The sequence below is a fragment of the Girardinichthys multiradiatus genome, chromosome 12 (genome assembly GCF_021462225.1).
Source record: "Girardinichthys multiradiatus isolate DD_20200921_A chromosome 12, DD_fGirMul_XY1, whole genome shotgun sequence".
Lineage (NCBI taxonomy): Eukaryota > Metazoa > Chordata > Actinopteri > Cyprinodontiformes > Goodeidae > Girardinichthys > Girardinichthys multiradiatus.
The window spans coordinates 49897470-49918466 of NC_061805.1; the positions used below are offsets into that span (position 1 = coordinate 49897470).

Here is a 20997-nt window from a genome sequence, read left to right on the forward strand (position 1 = left end):
GTTTTCTCTAAACATGCTGCTGTGCATTATGGGTAAACATCTCCACTCTTGATCTCTTGAGAACTTTTTTCCAGAAGTTATGCTGGTATGACCTTTTTTAGAGAAAAGAGGCTCCCTTCATTCAAACCTCCTAAACAGCAATGTTTACTCAGTCTTTTCCTAAATGTCCGGTCATGACCTTTAACCTTAAACCTGCCAACTGAGGCCTGTAGAGTCTCAGGTGGAGCTCTTGGGTTTCTTTTTTCTCTCTTTAAGGATTTTACGCTATGACTCTCAGGCTAAATTTGCTGCGACTCCTGGGAAGACTGGGAGCTGTTTTCCAGTTGTGAATAGTCTTGCTCTCTGATGAACTTCAATTAGTTAGTAAATCTGTCAAAACACCTGGTTTTTAAAGGTGTTTCACTCTGATGAATTAATTCCTGCGTTACATTAGATGCAGGCAAATTGCAGGCTGGTAGTTTAAGTCCAATGGAAGCAACAAGGAAACATTTAGTTTCTCCAAACAGTTTTCCCTATTTGCTTTCACCTTTGTTTAATAGATTATTCCAGTGTGGAAACTGACATGTGTTTGTTTTACTTAAGGCTAGATTTAGAGCCTGCTGAACACCAGATCATTTTATTGTGTCACAATACATGTAAGAACAAAACTGAAACATGATGAATTATTGTTTTCCATGTCTTTATGTCTCTTTTGAATTTCCTCCTTTGGTTTAAAATCTCGGTGTTAAATTTTTCTTCTGTTTTCCATATAACTCACCCCCCTCCTGATTGTATCAACATAATGCGAAACTCACCCCCTCGAACATTTCCGCGTTGTACAGAAGACAGGAAGCAGATTCACCCTGTTGCTTAAAGAGCATGAGGCTCACCATGCAGAAACAGTTGGAAGACGCCTTATTTTTGACCCATTCATTCACACACGTGTCCTCAACCTGAGAGCAATGAGCAAAAGAAGAAAAGGTATGGACTGTTTTCTTCCTGTTCTTATTGAGGAATGCTTTTTACACAAAATTGACCGTGTCATCTTAAAACTCAGGGAAAACTGCTGTTTCCTGTTACATGGAGTTCTGCTCAACTTATAATAAAGTTTAGAAATTTGACTCTTAGATACAAGTAAAAGAGATGAACAATATAACAACTATAAGAAACATTCACTGCAGCTATTAATTAGCTTTTTTCCTCTCAGCAATATTAATGCAAATCATTAAGGAAAATACAACAACCTTAACAGCTTTTAGTGGAAAATGTCTGCTGGCAAAACATTTTTGGTTTAATTGTAAAATTTTCTAAATTATTTTCTTAAAAATCCAACTAATTAATAATTATTAACTAATTATCAGGCTAATATCAAAAACTAAAAGTGCTAAAATTCAATACATAGAAATTTTTAAAACGCAAAATTAAATAATTAAATGGGGAATTTAATCATTTAATTTCAGTTTTTGATACAGTAAAAGGATAAATAATAATTTCAGAACATGAATCAGAATCAGCTTTATTGACCAGGATTGCATGCAGTAGAGCTAACGCTGTCACACACCAGGGATTAACCAAAGTGGGGGTTGAGACCCCCCGGGGGGTCTTGAGGCACCAAGTGGGGGGGTCACGAGATGATATTCAGAGTCATTGTGATGAAACCCCTGAGTTGTATGGAGGGCCAAAAGGAACAAAGTTTTATGAAAAAATATATCATGAAATAAATAAAAGTACAAATAAATAAATAAATATACCATTAAAGGTCATATTAAATAATTAAATTAATTAAATGTACCATTTATTTATTTTATATGTTATTACATAATCAAATAAATATCCAATTATGAAACTCTATATTTACTTACTGAATAAATAAATATAGAGTAAAATAATTCAATGTATTATTAAGGGGTCGCCAGTCTCTGGTACTGTGATTTTGGGGGACACAGCCTGAAATGTTTGTGAACCCCTGTTATAGACAATGTGAAGTGTTGTGCAGGATAACAAATGCACATGGTCTACAGCAAAGGCGTAAAACTCCAGGCCTCGAGGGTCGGTGTCCTGCTACTTTTAGATGCGTCCCTGGTCCAACACACCTGAATCAAATGGCTGAATTACCTCCTCAGTATGCAGTCTAGTTCTCCAGAGTCCTGCCAATGACCTAATTATTCGACTCAGGCGTATTGGACCAGGGACACACCCAGAAGTTGTAGGACACTGGCCCTTGAAGACGGGAGTTTGACACTCCTGGTCTACAGTGACAGTGCAAATAACTTAATGATGGACTGTAGCACAAGAAATATTAAATATTAGAATGAATACTGTATTGGCACTAATAAAGCTCAGAATTAGTTGGACTGTTAACTGCTTTTCCTTCTGTAGGGATGGCACCGAGTTTAGAGTTTGTTTTTTTCTGAAAAACATAATGAATATATTTAATTGTTTCAAATAGCAATTTTATGCTGTAGGTTCAGAGAATAAAAGACTTGACCTATATTATAATTGTTATATAACTTCAAAACATATCTGTGTTGTGAATCCTTCCCAGAGGCTGTTTCTTCTCGGTCGGTTGTAGTCAGAAAAAGGCTTTTGTTGACAAACTGAAAAGATCAAATTTAGCTTCTTCAACCAAATTCATCTTGGTTGAATTCATCTTGAACCATCAGTTGCAGGTATAATCGTGTTTCGCTTAGGGTACATGTTCAAGACACACCTGTCTGATGAAAACAAGAAGTCATGTTTGGAAATGTCCATGCTTTGCAGGGACCTGATTTTAAGTTAGCGATGACTGAAGCAGACAAACACAATTTACTAAAAATCTGTTACTTTGAAAGTAAAACTCAGAAAATAAGATTACCAAACCCCCCTGCACTACAATAACGACGTTTATTACAAGTTACAACCACAAAAAATACATCATGCAAAATTTAAACCAATGATTTCATGATTGCATACACAGCAACTAGCTATAATGCTATCTTCTACATAAACAGGAAGTCACGTTCTTTTATTTATTATCCACTTTATTTCTGTCCTCATCTTAGTAATTAACATTAATTTCATCTTTGTTAGCATCTCTTGAACTATTTACATTTACTACTTCCCTGGATTCTTGTAGCAGCTTGCTACAATGCTAGCAGTCACTGTTGCCAATTCCTCAGTGAGTAAAATAGCTAATGCAAACAAGAAGGGACCTGACTTTAAGTTAACAATGTTTAAGTTAGTAATTAAAGTTGTCAAATGGTGCCATTGCCCAATTTGCATAATTGTGCATCTGCATATAATTCCAATGAATGCTGTGAGAGATATGAAACACTCTTTGTGTGAAACAATTGTCGAGTACCAAACAATCTAATATGTTTAAAACTACAAATATGCTTTACTTATTTTTTTTATTCTTTTTTAGTAAGACTTCAAGATATTAGAAAATCCTGTGATGACGATATCAGTTGTGATTTAATCCTATTCTCTTTTTTCCTCTCTTTCTCATCTGTGCTTCCATCACTCTGTGACCTTTGGCCTTTAATGGGTAATGTCATTTGTGTCCAGTGTGAGTATCTGCTGCCATGAAACTCGGGCCAACTGGCAAAATATTACATTAGCATGTATGATGCTATTTCCCTCCAAACAGTACTTTGCAATATGAATACTGCACACACTGATATTGCGATGATGATTTATTTGCGATGTATGTGCTGCCTTGATTTTTAGTTTTTTGGGCTTTTGTTAAGCAGTCAGTTAGTCATCAGTCAGTCAGTCATTTTCTACCGCTTATTCCATAGTGGGTCACGGGGAGCTGGTGCCTATCTCCAGCAGTCTATGGGCGAGAGGCAGGGTACACCCTGGACAGGTTGCCAGTCCATCGCAGGGCAACACACAAACAACCAAGCACACACTCATTCATACACCTAAGGGCAATTTAGGGTGACCAATTAACCTAACAGGCATGTCTTTGGACTGTGGGAGGAAGCCAGAGTACCCGGTGAGAACCCACGCATGCACAGGGAGAACATGCAAACTCCATGAAGAAAGACCTCAGGCCGGGAATCAAACCCAGGACCTTCTTGCTGCAAGGCAACAGTGCTACCAACAGTTTTGTTAAGCAATTTTTTGCATATAGTCTACATTAACTACACTAACTTATCTCAAAAAATGTAAATTAAGTTTTGAGTTAAGTCATTGACACATGGTGGAGGCGAAGTCCCAGTTATTCAAACCTTCAGGATTTGATGGTAGAAGTTGAACATTTAATTGATTAACTAAAATAAAAAGGTGTTTTCCTAACATTTTACGTTATTAATTGTCTGGAAGACAGTAAAGTTATTATTTAAGACTAATTCAGAAATGAACAGAATTAGCCTCTGAACTGTGGTGAGAAAGTACCACACATTGAAATCACTTGTATTTTAACATTTAATAGTAGTGATATAAAACTTAAATGTGTTATTATTGGTGTTATGAGTCATTATTGTTTTGAGTCTTGAATAATTAATTAAGTGTAAGTTCCATTTTTAACAACAAACTGAAACATCCTGTGAAAGAGTAAAAGGAAATCACACTGTTTTAACTTCTACATTTTCAAAATCATCTGTGTCTGATAACAGATTAAAGCTTGAAACATAAATTCATAAACCAGTGCTTCTTAATCCAACTTAATAACAGATTAAAGTCTGAAACATGATTTATAAATCTTTTTTTTTTCAATGTGTTTGATCATTTAAACATTTTCATCACATTTTTTATAGAATATATGTAAAGGAGATAAAATACAACAGCAGAGACCAAGCAGGCCTTTATTTCAACTCATTCAGTGGAAATAAAGCAGATCTTTACCGTATCCAAGTAAACTGTCATGTAGAAACAGAGATGTATCTGATAGATTGGAGGAACGAGGCTGATGTGAATATTTGTATAATCCCCTGACAGAATGTGATGAATTAACACTTGTCTGGCTGTATCTACAGTTCCTTTGTCTGCTGTTCTACTTACAGACATCTTTTCGGACCATTGTAAAAAGAGCACAGGGTCTTCTTTGTGCGGCCAGAAGGGACGGTGCCTCGGCTGAGCAAAGAGAAAACAGTACATGTCTGCTGGAGGGGACAACACCTCGCTGTGTCGTCCCCTTCACAATATGAAGCTACATTTTAGCCATGTTGCAGCTGAAGATTGTTTATTTAGTCTGCAAGTTATTCCAATCACCATACAGAGAAGGTCAAAGAGTCTAGAGATGTCTGAACATCTTCCAGAGACAGCAGAGTTGGCAGATAATGCACAACTATGCCAAGAACCAGTTTTAAATTTAATCCTCGGGCACTTTGTTATTGGCGCCAAGTCAATAAGGTACCATTTGTTCCTCTTTCTTTAGAATGATCTATGAAATATCCCAAGGATAACACTGACAGGTGTTCTGTTTTTAGTTCATATAATGTGATTCCCAAAGAGATACATCAACCAAAGGATGATTGGTCTCTCAGTTCTTGTGTTTTCTACCAGGTTCTTAAAAGTCATGACTTTCAGATGCTGGAGATTGGTTATCAGTCCTGCCATTTCTTCGTTTTCTATTATGTCCTCATTCATATTCATGTTTATCAGGCCTTGGATTCAGAAGAAATAATGTGGCCTTTGTCCTGAAACAATGGAACAGTCAGATCTTTACCTTTACTGACCTGCTGGGGGAGTCATGGGTGTTTGACAGTCAAGTCCAAGGCTTACCACGTCCCCATTGGCATTGCTCGGGGTGCCACAGGAAAATGCTGTTGTTGGGCTATCCAGTTCTTGTATACCCAAAGCAAGAGCTGTGTATTCTTGACAATAAGTTGAGGTTGTTCCCAATGAAGGCTGGACTCCGCCAGGCCCCTCCCTAGTTTCTGATCCTGTTTATGGTGTTAGTTGAAAGATGAAGTCATGAGGTGACATCAGAGACCATTACTGGTTCTTTACAGTTTTATGGTGACTGATGACTCAAACCATAAAGTTATGAGTTGGTCATTAAATTCTGTTTATCTTTTTATCAGTTAAAGTCACAAACTCAGCCTCCAGGTGCAGTTGTCCAATGTCAGAGGGAATAAAAACAGAATCAACAGTGACTCATGTTTTACACTTTCAGTGATATCTTCAGATAACATCTGTGACCTTTTCATTTCACCGACACGCACGTCTCACAAAGACATCACTTCTTCAGAGGAAAACACTATTTCTACTGAGCGTACCTCAGTACGTCGCCCTGCGGACATGCAGTTAGTAGGTCAACAGAGCAATGCTGCTGTCTTACACTGGAGCAAAATATCAAGCAGAGCTTTCAGAGCTTACCTGGTCCATATGGATGAAAAAAATCAAAATGTATTTATTATGTATTAATGTATTAATGTAACACAAAAAAAAAAAACAGCTGACATTGGTCAAAATACTGCACACCGAAAGCACTACATACAACAATAGTTCAAAATTAAAAACGATAAAAAAGAAACATCACAAGACAAAATACAACCATAAGTCAATCCTCGTGCTGTATTAAAAGCCAGTGAGTACCAGTGTGTTTTGAGAAGAAACTTGAAAACACCAAGAGTTCAAGCCTGTCTGATATGAAGGGGCAGTTAGGGAGAGCTACAACAGAAAAGGCCCGATCACCTCTGTGGACCATCCTGGACCATCCTGGACCTCGGGTTGGGACCTCCAGTTGGGAGAAAACAAAGGCGTAAATCACTCGTCCAGAAACATTTTAGTTTCACATTAGATAAAAGTCTCTAACTGTTCTGGAGTAAAAAGTCTCGTTTTACTCCCAAACTAAACCGTTTCTCTAGAAAAAAGTTCAAATCAGGGATCAACCCAAGATTCTTAACATGAGATTTTACAAACTGCTTCAGGCACCCAGATCTGGAGAAGAAGCAATTTGAGTTTTTACCTCGTTGAGACAGACAACTGAAAATACGCTTCAACTGAAAAAAGATCTGTGTGTCATCTGCATGTGGCTGAAATTAGATGTTTAATTTTAGACAACCATTCTTCTGATGACCCTAACAGAAAGACATCTTGTGACTTCACCTGATCTGACTAGAGGATCAGCAGAATAACTGACAGCTCAGACAAATTTAAACTGAGGATGTTTGAACTTATCAAGGATTTGTCATCTCTATATTCGTGATAACAGCTCTCAATGATGTTTTTCCCCTCTTTTACAAAATGCTCGTTTGCAAGTCATTTCCTGCATGTCAACACTGTTGTTACGTTAAAACAAGTCACTCACAAATAGAGCTAATAGCCTTTATTATGCATGTATAGCTCTGTAATTCTGGGTTTATTAAGATTTAAAGTTTTTTTTCTGATTACTGCACATCAATCCTTCATATTTTTATAGAAAAACATCAGGAAGTTTGACAGGAAACAGACTGAAGGTCTCCAGTTATATGAGGTTTACACATTAACACGCTGCAGGTTAAGTGAACAGCAGGAGGGAAGCAGCAGGTCATCAAACTCAGTCAGTGCTGGCTGCTGTTCTCTGAAAGGAACCTAAATTATCAGGAAAAATGCAAAGAATAGAGTAACGTTTCTTCACGTCACTCCTTAATAAATTCTGAACACACACTTATTTTACTTCCTGCTCCACTGGTGTCTGTTAATATCTGAATGAATCAAATAATGAATATAAGCTTTGTTTTAAACATTAACCTGACATTTTTAGAATTCATTTTAAGAAGCTTTTCAAACTAACAGTAACCACGTATACATGTTAACAAGTCTATATTTAGATGGTAAAGGGCCTGAATTTATAAATCGCACGTTTCTAGTCATTCCGACCACTCAAAGCACTTTAACACTGGAGCCACATTCTAGTTTGGCCGACTCTTCCCACTGAGCCAAAGTCACCCCTCTAAATGACTTGTTCTATGCTGCCGTCTGCTGAAAAGTCCAGTTTTAACCATCTATTGGAATCAAAATTTAAAATTACTTCTACTGCTAATAACAACAACAATAATAATGAGATAAATTAAATACAGCATAATATAACATTAACATAAACACTGATGTTAACAAGTTGCAGAGAAATTAATACTATATTTACGTTGTTCTTAGATCATTTTGATGAACTTTGTTATTTACCCCTGATTATTGAGGATTTTTGGACACTTTTTTGTAATAAATGCTTGATTATAATTAGTTTTTTTTAATTTCTCATATTATCATTTTATGACTTTAACTTTAACACTCCTATCAGGATGTTAGAATCTATGTCTACCTCCAGTGTCTCCTCGTTATCATCATTATCATCATCACCTCTGCTAATTTCTTCCTGGTTTTTCGCTCTCTCCATGCTCATTCTTGTTCAGCTCATTAGTTTTTGTTTGATTTGCTTGATTTGTCCATCCATCCATCCATCCATCCATTTTCTATACCCACTTCTTCTGTACAGGGTTGTGGGGGAGCTGGTGCCTATCTCCAGCAGTCTACACCCTGGACAGGTCTCCAGTCCATTGCAGGGCAACACAGAGATACACAACTATGCACACCCCCTTTTACACCTAAGAGCAGATTAGAGAGCACTTAACCTAACAGTTATGTTTTTGGACTGTGGGAGGAAGCCGGAGTACCCGGAGAGGTTTTGGGCACCTTTAAGGACACTGAATGTCACCTTACATAAAATATATTTTAAGAACAGCTACCAAACAGCAGTGAGAAGCAAATAGACTGTTAAAACAATAAAGCTGATAACTGAAAATGATCTGTGTATCCCCTAATCTAAAGTTCACAAACCATGAAATTAAGCACCAGTCTAAACCGTTAGTTCCCCACCAGTCTCCTGCTGGCTGTCTGTAATCTGAGGTTTAGTTTCCATAAAACATGAAAGAATGAGTTTGACTCAGATGTGGCCTCTGGTGTGTGAAGGCAGAGAAATGTTATGTTCCTTTCAAGCCTAATGAGCTGCGTCCTCCTCTGCAGGTTTTAAATGGTTTGGGAGCCTCGCCAACCTCTCCTCCCGCTGCCCGTCAGAGAAAAGCAAAAACAAAGCCGCCTCTCAGTTTAATGGAAGTCTCTGTGGAGACAAACAAGCAGCAGCAGTGGCGGTGCAGGAGAAGCAGTCGGTTGACGACATGAAGTCAGGTCTCCGCAGCCCCAGTTATGCCCGCTCCAGCGACATGCACACCCATGTGGGTACCGGTCCCCGCAGTGAGAAGCAGAAGAAGAGCTTTAAGGGCCTGAAGGTTGCAGAGAGCACAGAGAAGATGAGTTGGAAGGCAGAGGAACATGTTCGAGACTCTCCCCTGCTCAGTGCTCTGTCCAGCCTCAGCATGATGAGCACAGAGCAGCCCCAGCTGGTTTTGACTCGGCCTCTGCCCACTTCACCCAGCCAAGCATCACCTTTGACCTCGGCACCTGCCAGCTGCTTCAAAGACCTGTCAGAAGAACACGTTACACAGTCCGAGGCAACAAGAGGCAAGACTGCAATGGAGCATTTAAACTTGGTTTCGAAGCAGGATATTTATGTGCCAATGGACCCGATTTCTGGAAGAGCTTGCAGCCATGTCGACCCACAAGCTGAGAAGCAGGAAACCACAGAGGCTTCACAGAAAGTGGTTGCTAATGGCAGGTGAGAAATGCAATTTATTTTACTCAGAGGCCAAACATACTAAATTTAAATCTGTCTGCACAGAGAAGATCAAATACAAATCAGTCAGTTTCTCAATGGAAATACATCCCTGTTTAACTCAGTCTCTACTATATGTCACTGACAAGTAAGTGTTGTGAAATTAGACCTATAAAGCTGTACTTCTCTTTCTTCAATAGATTAAATTAAAATAGACACTTCTTTAGATTAGATTATACAATATGCAAAAACCCTAGTTTTTACCAAATGTTCTAAAGCATAATTCCTGACTTGAATAACTTAACGATTTTTTTAATGCAGATGCCAGCGTTACTCATAGAGATACTGCTTTTACAAAATTTATATGGATCTTAAGAAAAGGACACATAATAACGAGTAGCAGTTTTTGATGTGGGCAACATGGCTCACTGCCCAGGGTGCCATTCCATTAGAGGGAAGCACTGAGTGCACTAGTGCTTGGGATGGGCATCTATAAACCAAGGTTGGGTGAAGATGAGTGATATCTGATCTCAACTCCAGCCAAATAAGTATAAGTGTTAGTATTCTTTATGGATATGTGTACCTTCGATTCAGTGTAATTATTTTATTTTATTATAATTGCTTATCTTTAGTGTGCCGCTGTGTGCTTCCAGTCAGTTTACTGTTGATACAAAAAAATGTTACTACTGAGGGACAAATAAAGCATCAATAGAATTACTTTTGTATATAACGCATTAGAAACATGTAATCTTTTTAAACATTTTAATATACTTCTTAAATTTTGTGTGTTAGGACGATTCGAAATCCCCAGCATTTTGTGTTTATGGTATACATAAGTTGTATCCTTTTCATTTATTTCCTTCGTACTCCTTTCTGTATTCGTGTCAACTTGAATTGTGCCATGTTCTGTTGATTTGGCATAATGAGACTCGGCACCTCCTTCCCAGAGGCTTGGCCTCAGCCAATAGGAGAGAAGCTTAGGCGGTGACGCTGTTCCAAAGACCTCCCCTCTGCCTCAGTCCCGCCCCATCTGTCTCAGCCACGCCCCCTCTGTCTCAGCCCCGCCCCCCGTGTCTCAGCCCCGCCCCCTCTGTCTCAGCCCCGCCCCCAGTGTCTCAGTCCCGCCTCCTCTGTCTCAGCCCCGCCCCCCGTGTCTCAGTCCCGCCTCTTCTGTCTCAGTCCCGCCTCCTCTGTCTCAGCCCCGCCCCCTCTGTCTCAGTCCAGCCTCATTCCTTTTTACATTTCCAGCTGCAAGTTGGGGGGAGAAACAGCGGTCAAGGAATGTAAAAAAGAAAGACTCAAATAAATAGCTCAGGGAAATCTGTTGGGTAAGAAAATTGAACATAGATTTAGAGAAGAAAATATATCAGTGCTTAAGAAATAAAAGGACAGTGAAATTATTTTAAGAATAATATACATTTTTTAAAAACAATGTTTTAAATTTATTTGGGTGGTAATGAATATAAAGAAATAAAAAGGCTAGGAAAAAAATGCAAAACAATTCATTTGTATTAAACAAAGGAAAAATATAGAGTTTAAGAAATGATGTATGATTGAAAATGAGTGGGTTAAATGAAAAATAAGTTTAATAGCAAAGAGACAAATTACAATAGTTAAAAATTAACATAGAAATATATATTTATGTACAATCAATTGATTAATTATTCAAAAAATCTCTTCTTTTGATTGCTTTGTTGCATTTAATGACACTCTAATTTATATGTCTAGCTACTTTTTGGCCCAGTAATTATTTTATCAAGCCATTTTTTTATTATTTCTGTATGTTTTCATCATTATGGCAGGACTGGTCCTCCTTACAGCAACCACACATGGTTCCTCGCTCTGAGTGCCTATAAAATAAAATCAAAATAACAAAAAATAAATGTCCTAAACAACATTATTATAAACGTAATATTAAATATAAAATTATTTTAGCAGCAGCAAAGTAATAATTGGACTGTTTCGTTTTAAATAAAAGCAATTAGCTTTATTTACTTATTGTGGCATTATAAGGTAATCAGGGTTGTATGACACATGCCTTTAATTTTGACCAATCCTAGATGTGGGTTTTATTTTGTTGTGGTGAATAGATGAACAGTCATTTTAAAATGTGATTTTATTTCTGGCGAGAGGAACCTGAGCTGATGAAATTTATTCGTGTGTTAGTGTAAAAGCGGACATGCGCAGTGTCTCCCCGCCTGCTTGCGGCGGCTCCGCAGTCCACTGCGTGAATCAGACTCTGCGGGGAAACATGAACCAGGTCCGGCATGGTGGCTGTGTGTCAGTCCGGTGCAGGGAGAAGGAGACCCAGGGAAGGTGAGAAACCGCCTCTCCGCGGGCTCAGCCAGGGCTTAGATCAGTCTTTTTAAAGCGAAACCGCAGCTGGAGGAGAAAAGTTCCTCAGTTTGATTCATCAGCTTTGAGGTTTAACATCCGAACTTATTACCGCTGCTGATAGTGTTCAGGTCTCACCGTGGAAACTCACCCCGCATGTTTGATTAGTTAGGTGCTATAAATTAAACCTGAAAGCTGGTTTACTGTCCGAGAGTCTTATGATCAGACTGTAGGCTGCATTACACAAGAGAAGGAATTTAATCCTTCAGTCACAAAATTGATATTGAAGAAGAGAAACAATCTGGTTCCTTAAATACCCGATTCAGTCTGCAGGACACCTTGCAGGGTGTTTTAATGTCTCACTCTGTGTGAAACTCAGCATGTGCAGAGATGCTGTAAATATAAAATACAGGCAGAAAAAAAATCTAATTTACTCTTTGATGTATCAAATACTTAATGCACTTTATCATCCTAACAAACATGGCAGATTACAACTTCCTAATCATTATGATTAAATTAGGGATATATCTGCAGTAACATTGATATAGGCCAAATTTTTATATCAGTGCATCCCTAGACTTAGCTATTACAAAATCCAGGTTTCATTAAATAACTTGGCCTTAAACAGCTAACCTGTATAACTGCCAGCTGCATCAACCTATACCCATCCATCATGTTTGAGACTAAGTTTTATTCAGTAGATTAAAGTACAGATTTCTTATGTTTCTGCTTTTTCATCACACTTCCATGTTTCAGATCATCTTGCAAATTATAATAGATATAAGATGTTAATATAACCTGAGTATACAGGTCCTTCTCAAAATATTAGCATATTGTGATAAAGTTCATTATTTTCCATAATGTCATGATGAAAATTTAACATTCATATATTTTAGATTCATTGCACACTAACTGAAATATTTCAGGTCTTTTATTGTCTTAATACGGATGATTTTGTCATACAGCTCATGAAAACCCAAAATTCCTATCTCACAAAATTAGCATATCATTAAAAGGGTCTCTAAACGAGCTATGAACCTAATCATCTGAATCAACGAGTTAACTCTAAACACCTGCAAAAGATTCCTGAGGCCTTTAAAACTCCCAGCCTGGTTCATCACTCAAAACCCCAATCATGGGTAAGACTGCCGACCTGACTGCTGTCCAGAAGGCCACTATTGACACCCTCAAGCAAGAGGGTAAGACACAGAAAGACATTTCTGAACGAATAGGCTGTTCCCAGAGTGCTGTATCAAGGCACCTCAGTGGGAAGTCTGTGGGAAGGAAAAAGTGTGGCAGAAAACGCTGCACAACGAGAAGAGGTGACCGGACCCTGAGGAAGATTGTGGAGAAGGGACGATTCCAGACCTTGGGGGACCTGCGGAAGCAGTGGACTGAGTCTGGAGTAGAAACATCCAGAGCCACCGTGCACAGGCGTGTGCAGGAAATGGGCTACAGGTGCCGCATTCCCCAGTCCTGGGCTACAGAGAAGCAGCACTGGACTGTTGCTCAGTGGTCCAAAGTACTTTTTTCGGATGAAAGCAAATTCTGCATGTCATTCGGAAATCAAGGTGCCAGAGTCTGGAGGAAGACTGGGGAGAAGGAAATGCCAAAATGCCAGAAGTCCAGTGTCAAGTACCCACAGTCAGTGATGGTCTGGGGTGCCGTGTCAGCTGCTGGTGTTGGTCCACTGTGTTTTATCAAGGGCAGGGTCAATGCAGCTAGCTATCAGGAGATTTTGGAGCACTTCATGCTTCCATCTGCTGAAAAGCTTTATGGAGATGAAGATTTCATTTTTCAGCACGACCAGGCACCTGCTCACAGTGCCAAAACCACTGGTAAATGGTTTACTGACCATGGTATCACTGTGCTCAATTGGCCTGCCAACTCTCCTGACCTGAACCCCATAGAGAATCTGTGGGATATTGTGAAGAGAACATTGAGAGACTCAAGACCCAACACTCTGGATGAGCTAAAGGCCGCTATCGAAGCATCCTGGGCCTCCATAAGACCTCAGCAGTGCCACAGGCTGATTGCCTCCATGCCATGCCGCATTGAAGCAGTCACTTCTGCAAAAGGATTCCTGACCAAGTATTGAGTGCATAACTGTACATGATTATTTGAAGGTTGACGTTTTTTGTATTAAAAACACTTTTCTTTTATTGATCGGATGAAATATGCTAATTTTGTGAGATAGGAATTTTGGGTTTTCATGAGCTGTATGCCAAAATCATCCATATTAAGACAATAAAAGACCTGAAATATTTCAGTTAGTGTGCAATGAATCTAAAATATATGAATGTTAAATTTTCATCATTACATTATAGAAAATAATGAACTTTATCACAATATGCTAATTTTTTGAGAAGGACCTGTATCCTTTGTTCCCTTTACTCTTAATATTGGACTTAAAGCTATCCAAGACAACCTGGCCCTGTGTAAAAAGTAATAATCTCCTTCATATCATCATAAATGAACTGTAAATATCCACATTTTCTTGGTTATTTACACCAGACAATTACACTACAGGTCTGTCAGGCTTAGTAAGACCAGACATGTAGAATCAAAAATCCCTTAAATACAACCAATTTGACAACATGAAGTAGGGTTTAGAATTTTTTCAAATGTGTTGAGATGATATTTGCTGTGGTTTTGTTAGGACTTGCGAGATAGAGGTCCCTGGAATGCAGACTAGTAGGCAGCATGACGGCAATTAAAAAAAAAAGATTTAATTAACAAAAAACTCTCTTACAAGAAGAGACAGGAACAAAACAATAAACGAGCAGGCAAAACAGGCACGGCATGATCCAAAAAACAAGAAATGAGCATGATCTGAGAGGAAGGCATGAGCATGATTTGAAAATGATTCCACGATGAATAACTGAACAGGTGTGTATTTATGGAGCGTGACCAGGTGAAACAGGAAGACAGATTAATAGGTGCAGGTGATCCGAATAAACTTAATTGACAGAAGAACAAAACGTGGCTGGAGCAAAACAGAGACTCTTGAACACAAACCAACAGAAACTAGAAAGACTTGAAACAAAAGCATAACCAGATCCGAAAACCAAACTTGACAAAACATGAACAAGACGACAAAACTAAAGCATGACCAGGAAAATAAACAGAAACATGATTCAAAAATCTAACAAGAATAATAATAATAATAATAATAAACAGAAGAACGATTCAAAACCTTAACTGTGAAAAACATAAAGAAAAAACCCGAAACCAAAAAACCAAACACACCCAAATCATAACAGGTTTGGCACTATTAATGAATTGAATTGAAAAGGCTATAATGTCTCAAAAAGCAACGCACCATGCCTTGATCTGAATAAATTCAAGAACAGATGAGAAACAAATTTACTGACATCTTTGAGTCTGGAGAAAGTTACAAAGCCATTTCTATGGCTTGGGACTCCAGAGAACCACAATAAGAGACATTATCTTCAAATGGAGAAAACATGGAACAGCGGAGAAATGAACAGATTTTCTGCAGCACTTTTCTAGTCGCACCGACCACTCAAAGCGATTTACACTTTAGCCACATTCACCCAATAACACTCAGAAACAAACACACATTCACACACCGATATGCAGATCAGTAAGGAATCTTAGTGCCTAGCCCAGGGGCACATCAATACAGGTCCTTCTCAAAATATTAGCATATTGTGATAAAGTTAATTATTTTCCATAATGTAATGATGACAATTTAACATTCATATATTTTAGATTCATTGCACACTAACGGAAATATTTCAGGTCTTTTATTGTCTTAATACGGATGATTTTGGCATACAGCTCATGAAAACCCAAAATTCCTATCTCACAAAATTAGCATATCATTAAAAGGGTCTCTAAACGAGCTATGAACCTAATCATCTGAATCAACGAGTTAACTCTAAACACCTGCAAAAGATTCCTGAGGCCTTTAAAACTCCCAGCCTGGTTCATCACTCAAAACCCCAATCATGGGTAAGACTGCCGACCTGACTGCTGTCCAGAAGGCCACTATTGACACCCTCAAGCAAGAGGGTAAGACACAAAAAGAAATTTCTGAACGAATAGGCTGTTCCCAGAGTGCTGTATCAAGGCACCTCAGTGGGAAGTCTGTGGGAAGGAAAAAGTGTGGCAGAAAACGCTGCACAACGAGAAGAGGTGACCGGACCCTGAGGAAGATTGTGGAGAAGGGCCAATTCCAGACCTTGGGGGACCTGCGGAAGCAGTGGACTGAGTCTGGAGTAGAAACATCCAGAGCCACCGTGCACAGGCGTGTGCAAGAAATGGGCTACGGGTGCCGCATTCCCCAGACCTGGGCTACAGAGAAGCAGCACTGGACTGTTGCTCAGTGGTCCAAAGTACTTTTTTCGGATGAAAGCAAATTCTGCATGTCATTCGGAAATCAAGGTGCCAGAGTCTGGAGGAAGACTGGGGAGAAGGAAATGCCAAAATGCCAGAAGTCCAGTGTCAAGTACCCACAGTCAGTGATGGTCTGGGGTGCCGTGTCAGCTGCTGGTGTTGGTCCACTGTGTTTTATCAAGGGCAGGGTCAATGCAGCTAGCTATCAGGAGATTTTGGAGCACTTCATGCTTCCATCTGCTGAAAAGCTTTATGGAGATGAAGATTTCATTTTTCAGCACGACCTGGCACCTGCTCACAGTGCCAAAACCACTGGTAAATGGTTTACTGACCATGGTATCACTGTGCTCAATTGACTTGCCAACTCTCCTGACCTGAACCCCATAGAGAATCTGTGGGATATTGTGAAGAGAACGTTGAGAGACTCAAGACCCAACACTCTGGATGAGCTAAAGGCCGCTATCGAAGCATCCTGGGCCTCCATAAGACCTCAGCGGTGCCACAGGCTGATTGCCTCCATGCCACGCCGCATTGAAGCAGTCATTTCTGCCAAAGGATTCCCGACCAAGTATTGAGTGCATAACTGTACATGATTATTTGAAGGTTGACGTTTTTTGTATTAAAACACTTTTCTTTTATTGGTCGGATGAAATATGCTAATTTTGTGAGATAGGAATTTTGGGTTTTCATGAGCTGTATGCCAAAATCATCTGTATTAAGACAATAAAAGACCTGAAATATTTCAGTTAGTGTGCAATGAATCTAAAATATATGAATGTTAAATTTTCATCATTACATTATGGAAAATAATGAACTTTATCACAATATGCTAATATTTTGAGAAGGACCTGTATGTGGCTAGAGGAAGCTGGAGTCAAACTTATACCGTTCTGATTGCAGGACAGCTAAAACCCACTGAGACACAGTGGCCCTCAAGGAGAACCTTCCCTGGAGTGGCTGGCCTACCAAAAATACTTCAAGGACTTATTCAATAAGTCACAGAGGAACCCAGAACAACATCTAAAGTTCTGCAGCCCTAACTTGCCCCAGGGTCAGAGTTCATGATTTAACAACAAGAACCAGACAAGGAGAATGGTAGAGCTCCTCTTATACATTTACCAAAAAACATCTTGATCAGGAGTCTCAAAGTCCAGGTCTCAAAGCCTTGTGTGTTCCAGCTTTTAGTTTAATCTCTGGTCAAGTTTACCCACCTCAAATCGCTGAACCATATCCTCAGCATGCAATCAAGGTGCAGGACCACAGCTCTCAAGGATTGGACCTTGAGAATTGGACCTTGAGATCCTGGTGTTGATGTTGCCCACAAGACTTTATGAAAAATATTCTATTGACTGATGAGACAAAAGTGGAACTGTTTGGAAAGTGTTAGATCAATGTCCGACCATCAGTTTATCTGAAACTCAAGTGCACTTGGGGTGGCCTAATCAAAGTCTTAAGGAGGTAAATCCAAATGAAAACCTTTGGCATGACTTCAAACGGGCCATTCATGCTGCTTGAAAACCCTCCAGCATGTCCCAATTAAAACAATTCAGCAAGGCAGAGAGGGCCGAAATTCCTCCACAGGGATGCAAGAGACTAATTGCCAGTTAGAACAACTGTTGATTGCAGCTGGTGCTGTCAAGGGTGGAAGAACCAGTTCTTGGGTTTCAGGGGCAATAATATTTTCAAACAGGGTTAGGTTGGTTTGGAAAAGGAAATCATCATTTGAAAACTGCTTTTTTGCTACTCAGGTTAACTTTGATATCAACAATGTTCGATATGAAAAAGGCAAAAACAGTGGAAACTGGTGAAGGGGCAAATACATTTTCAGAGCTCTGTTTATATATAATACAAATGTTATATGAAATGCAGACTCCTGCAGATCTTCTCAACCCTAAAGTAAACCTTTTTGTTCTTTGATTAACATTCGTTCTGCTGTGATCTGGTAATATCAGTGTGAGGTAAATTGAGTAAAACTGTGCTATGAAAACAAATTCTGATCATGCAGCAGATGTCCAGATGTTTGTCCTGTTGTGTTCATCGTTGTTTTATTGAGGCTGTTTTTGACCTGATCTGTAGTAGTTGAATATATCAGGAGAGTAATTATGGAGATATTAAATCTATCAAGGTGACTGGACATGGACGAACATGTAACCACTGTAACGTTCTCTGTGTTTCCCAGAACAGCAGTTTTAGTTACTAAGTCAGATTAAGAGCTGCTGAGGTTTATGATGTGATACTGAAGGCATTTCTTTTTTATTTCACCAACCAATCACAGCCAAGTGGTTATTGAGGTTATTCTGACTGTTACTGTAAAGGCCATGCTAGCTCCATAACCGATTGTTTTTCCTCTTTTTGTGCTTGTTGTCAGCAGCTTTTGGAGATGTCACAGTATGGGGTTGTAATGGGAAGCTGAGAGCCTCAAAGCGTGCCTCTGTATCTGGATTCTGGTTGGTGATTTAAGAGCTACTGGCTTGAGGAACAGGAAATGCTGTAAAATGTGATGGTGGTTTGGGGAACGAAGCCCTGAGGCAGAGCAGGGTTTCGACTTTCTGTGGATCTCTCCTTCAGATGGAGCTCAGTGTCAGAAGTTCAGTGGTGTTCTAATAAAACTAAGCTGGGAAACTTGTTGGGAAGGTTATTGAATGGTAAAGGGAAGTATCTGATCCATACTTGGATTATTGTCAGTTGTACAAATATAAGAGCAAATCTTTACGCGATTCTTTAAATGATTCTGTTGTTATGTCTAGTGGGGAAAAAACATTTCCTTGCATATGGCTTTCATTAAACCTAGGAGGGTAAGTCGATCCTAATCAAATGCATTGATTAACTGATTATCAGAAAGTGTGACTGCCTTTATAAGAGCTAGAGTTTTGGCAGTTTGCTGCTCTGGAGCTTAAGGGGGAGTAGTACTTCTGTAGTACTTCATAGTATTTATCGAAGGAGAAGCCATGTTATGGATACTAAATATGGCGCCTGCTGCAGAACTCTTGGTAGAAGGTACCTATTTGGGGAGATCCTCAAAGTATTCCTTCCACCATCCAATAATGTCCCCCCGTTGAGCTCAGCAGCTCCCCATACCCACAAAGCACTGCTTCTACCTCCTGAGGTGCCGGACGAGTTGCCAGAATCACAATAGTCCTTTCCATAGCCTCCCCGAACTCCTGCCAGCCCAGACGTTTTTGCTTGAAGTCTTGAGTTCGCTAGAGGTTCCCAGCAGACCCAGACAGTCCAGCTTCCTCCCCTGTCACAGGACTCTCGCCAGCGCCTTTCAGCGTAGCGGGTAGGTACGTTGAAAATTGTCACATTACGCCGATACGCTCATAAAAAATTTGTGTATCAGCCATTTGACTGATATCTGGGCTCCCTTTGTATGGTTTTTATGTCAGCAATAGCGCATGCGCTGAGTCTGTTCCTGCATCCGTTCACCCTATGAGCCTGCGCGACCGCTAACGGTAAAGCTTTCTAAAATCATATCAGCTTTGAAGGGTGGGTATAAACGGCATCTTATCACCGCGTTCTTCCAGGTAGCTGCTAAACACGAATTGGGTGACAGTCATTCCACCAATGGCGAGGAGCAAAACGACGGGCCTGCAGCCAGTACTATTACTGTGTCAGTCATAGAAAAGGATGTCATTTCTGCAGTTGGAGGGCTTAACATGCAGAAGCAATGGAGGTCTGGCATCAATCCAGCATGGAAAGAAGCCTTCCAATGGCGGGAAATAACCGCCAATGAAACTGGTAGGCCTTCACATTGGGTTATTTGTACTTACTGTTGAAACTTTGATTTGTCACTCTTTGTCTGGCCTGACACCCTACCAGGAGCATTTGCCCAGGAGCACTCAAACCCCTCCACCACATTAATGTGGTGGTTCAAGGAGGGGGACTATAAAGATATTTTCTTCAGTATTGCACATGAACAGTCAGTTATGTTATCAAAGTAGGATACACATCCTCTTTGATAGTTGCAGAACAGGAAGTGGTTTTCCACTTATCATGACATTTTATGGCATTTTGCAGAACAGCAGGTAAAGCCCAGCTCATATTTTGAAGCTAAGAAGCAGATCAGGCATCTTGACAGGTAAGGTGAGGTGATCATTTTTAATATTTTGAATCTAGTTATTTTTTATTAAGTGCCAATTGGACATGACCCTACAGTACTCAGATGTAAGAAAGGAAGTGTTTAAACAGTTTTGTTCCTTAAAACATAAAACAGGTTTTTCTAATAAAACCACTTTCAGTATTCTCCACTGTGGCTTTTCTGTTTCCCTTTTCTGGCACAAATCATCTAGTGACAAATTGAGCTTGTGTCATCCTTCTGGCGCCACCCGGGGGTGTGTTCTCTCCCCTCTCCTCTTCTCTCTGTACACAAATGACTGCACCTCAGTGGACCTGTGAAACTCCTAAAGTTTGCAGATTACACTACCATCATTGGCCTGGTCCTGGACAATATCAGGTCTGCATAGAGACAGGAGGTAAATTGACTGGTCCACTGGTGAGGTCAGAACCATCTGGACCTTAACTCGCTCAAGACTGTGAAAATGGTGGTGGACTTCCGAAGAACAACCCCAATGCTCCCTACCCTCACCATCCTCAAAACAGGATGGGTCCAGACTGCAACAAACAGATGAGAAGGCCAACCCTGATGAGAAGATCATCATCTCACCTGTTTGTTGCAGTCTGGACCTGTCTTGACCCTCCATCCAGGACTTGTACAGTTCTAGGGTTAGTTTGTGTTTATGAACACT

General features: G+C 39.7%; 1 protein-coding gene across 2 annotated transcripts in view; it reads left to right on the top strand.

The window, feature by feature from the left end:
- The first annotated feature begins 811 nt into the window (after positions 1–811).
- Positions 812–20997, top strand: part of LOC124878576 (SH2 domain-containing protein 3C-like) — a 78212-nt gene continuing 58026 nt past the window's right edge. Inside the window, exons 1-3 of one of the 2 annotated variants that reach the window (XM_047382582.1) lie at positions 812–960; positions 8911–9559; positions 11723–11872. In XM_047382582.1, coding sequence (XP_047238538.1) covers positions 942–960; positions 8911–9559; positions 11723–11872 — 818 coding nt within the window. In that variant the 5' untranslated portion in view covers positions 812–941. The remainder of the gene's footprint in view (positions 961–8910; positions 9560–11722; positions 11873–20997) is intronic. The other variant, XM_047382583.1, reaches the window with a different exon arrangement.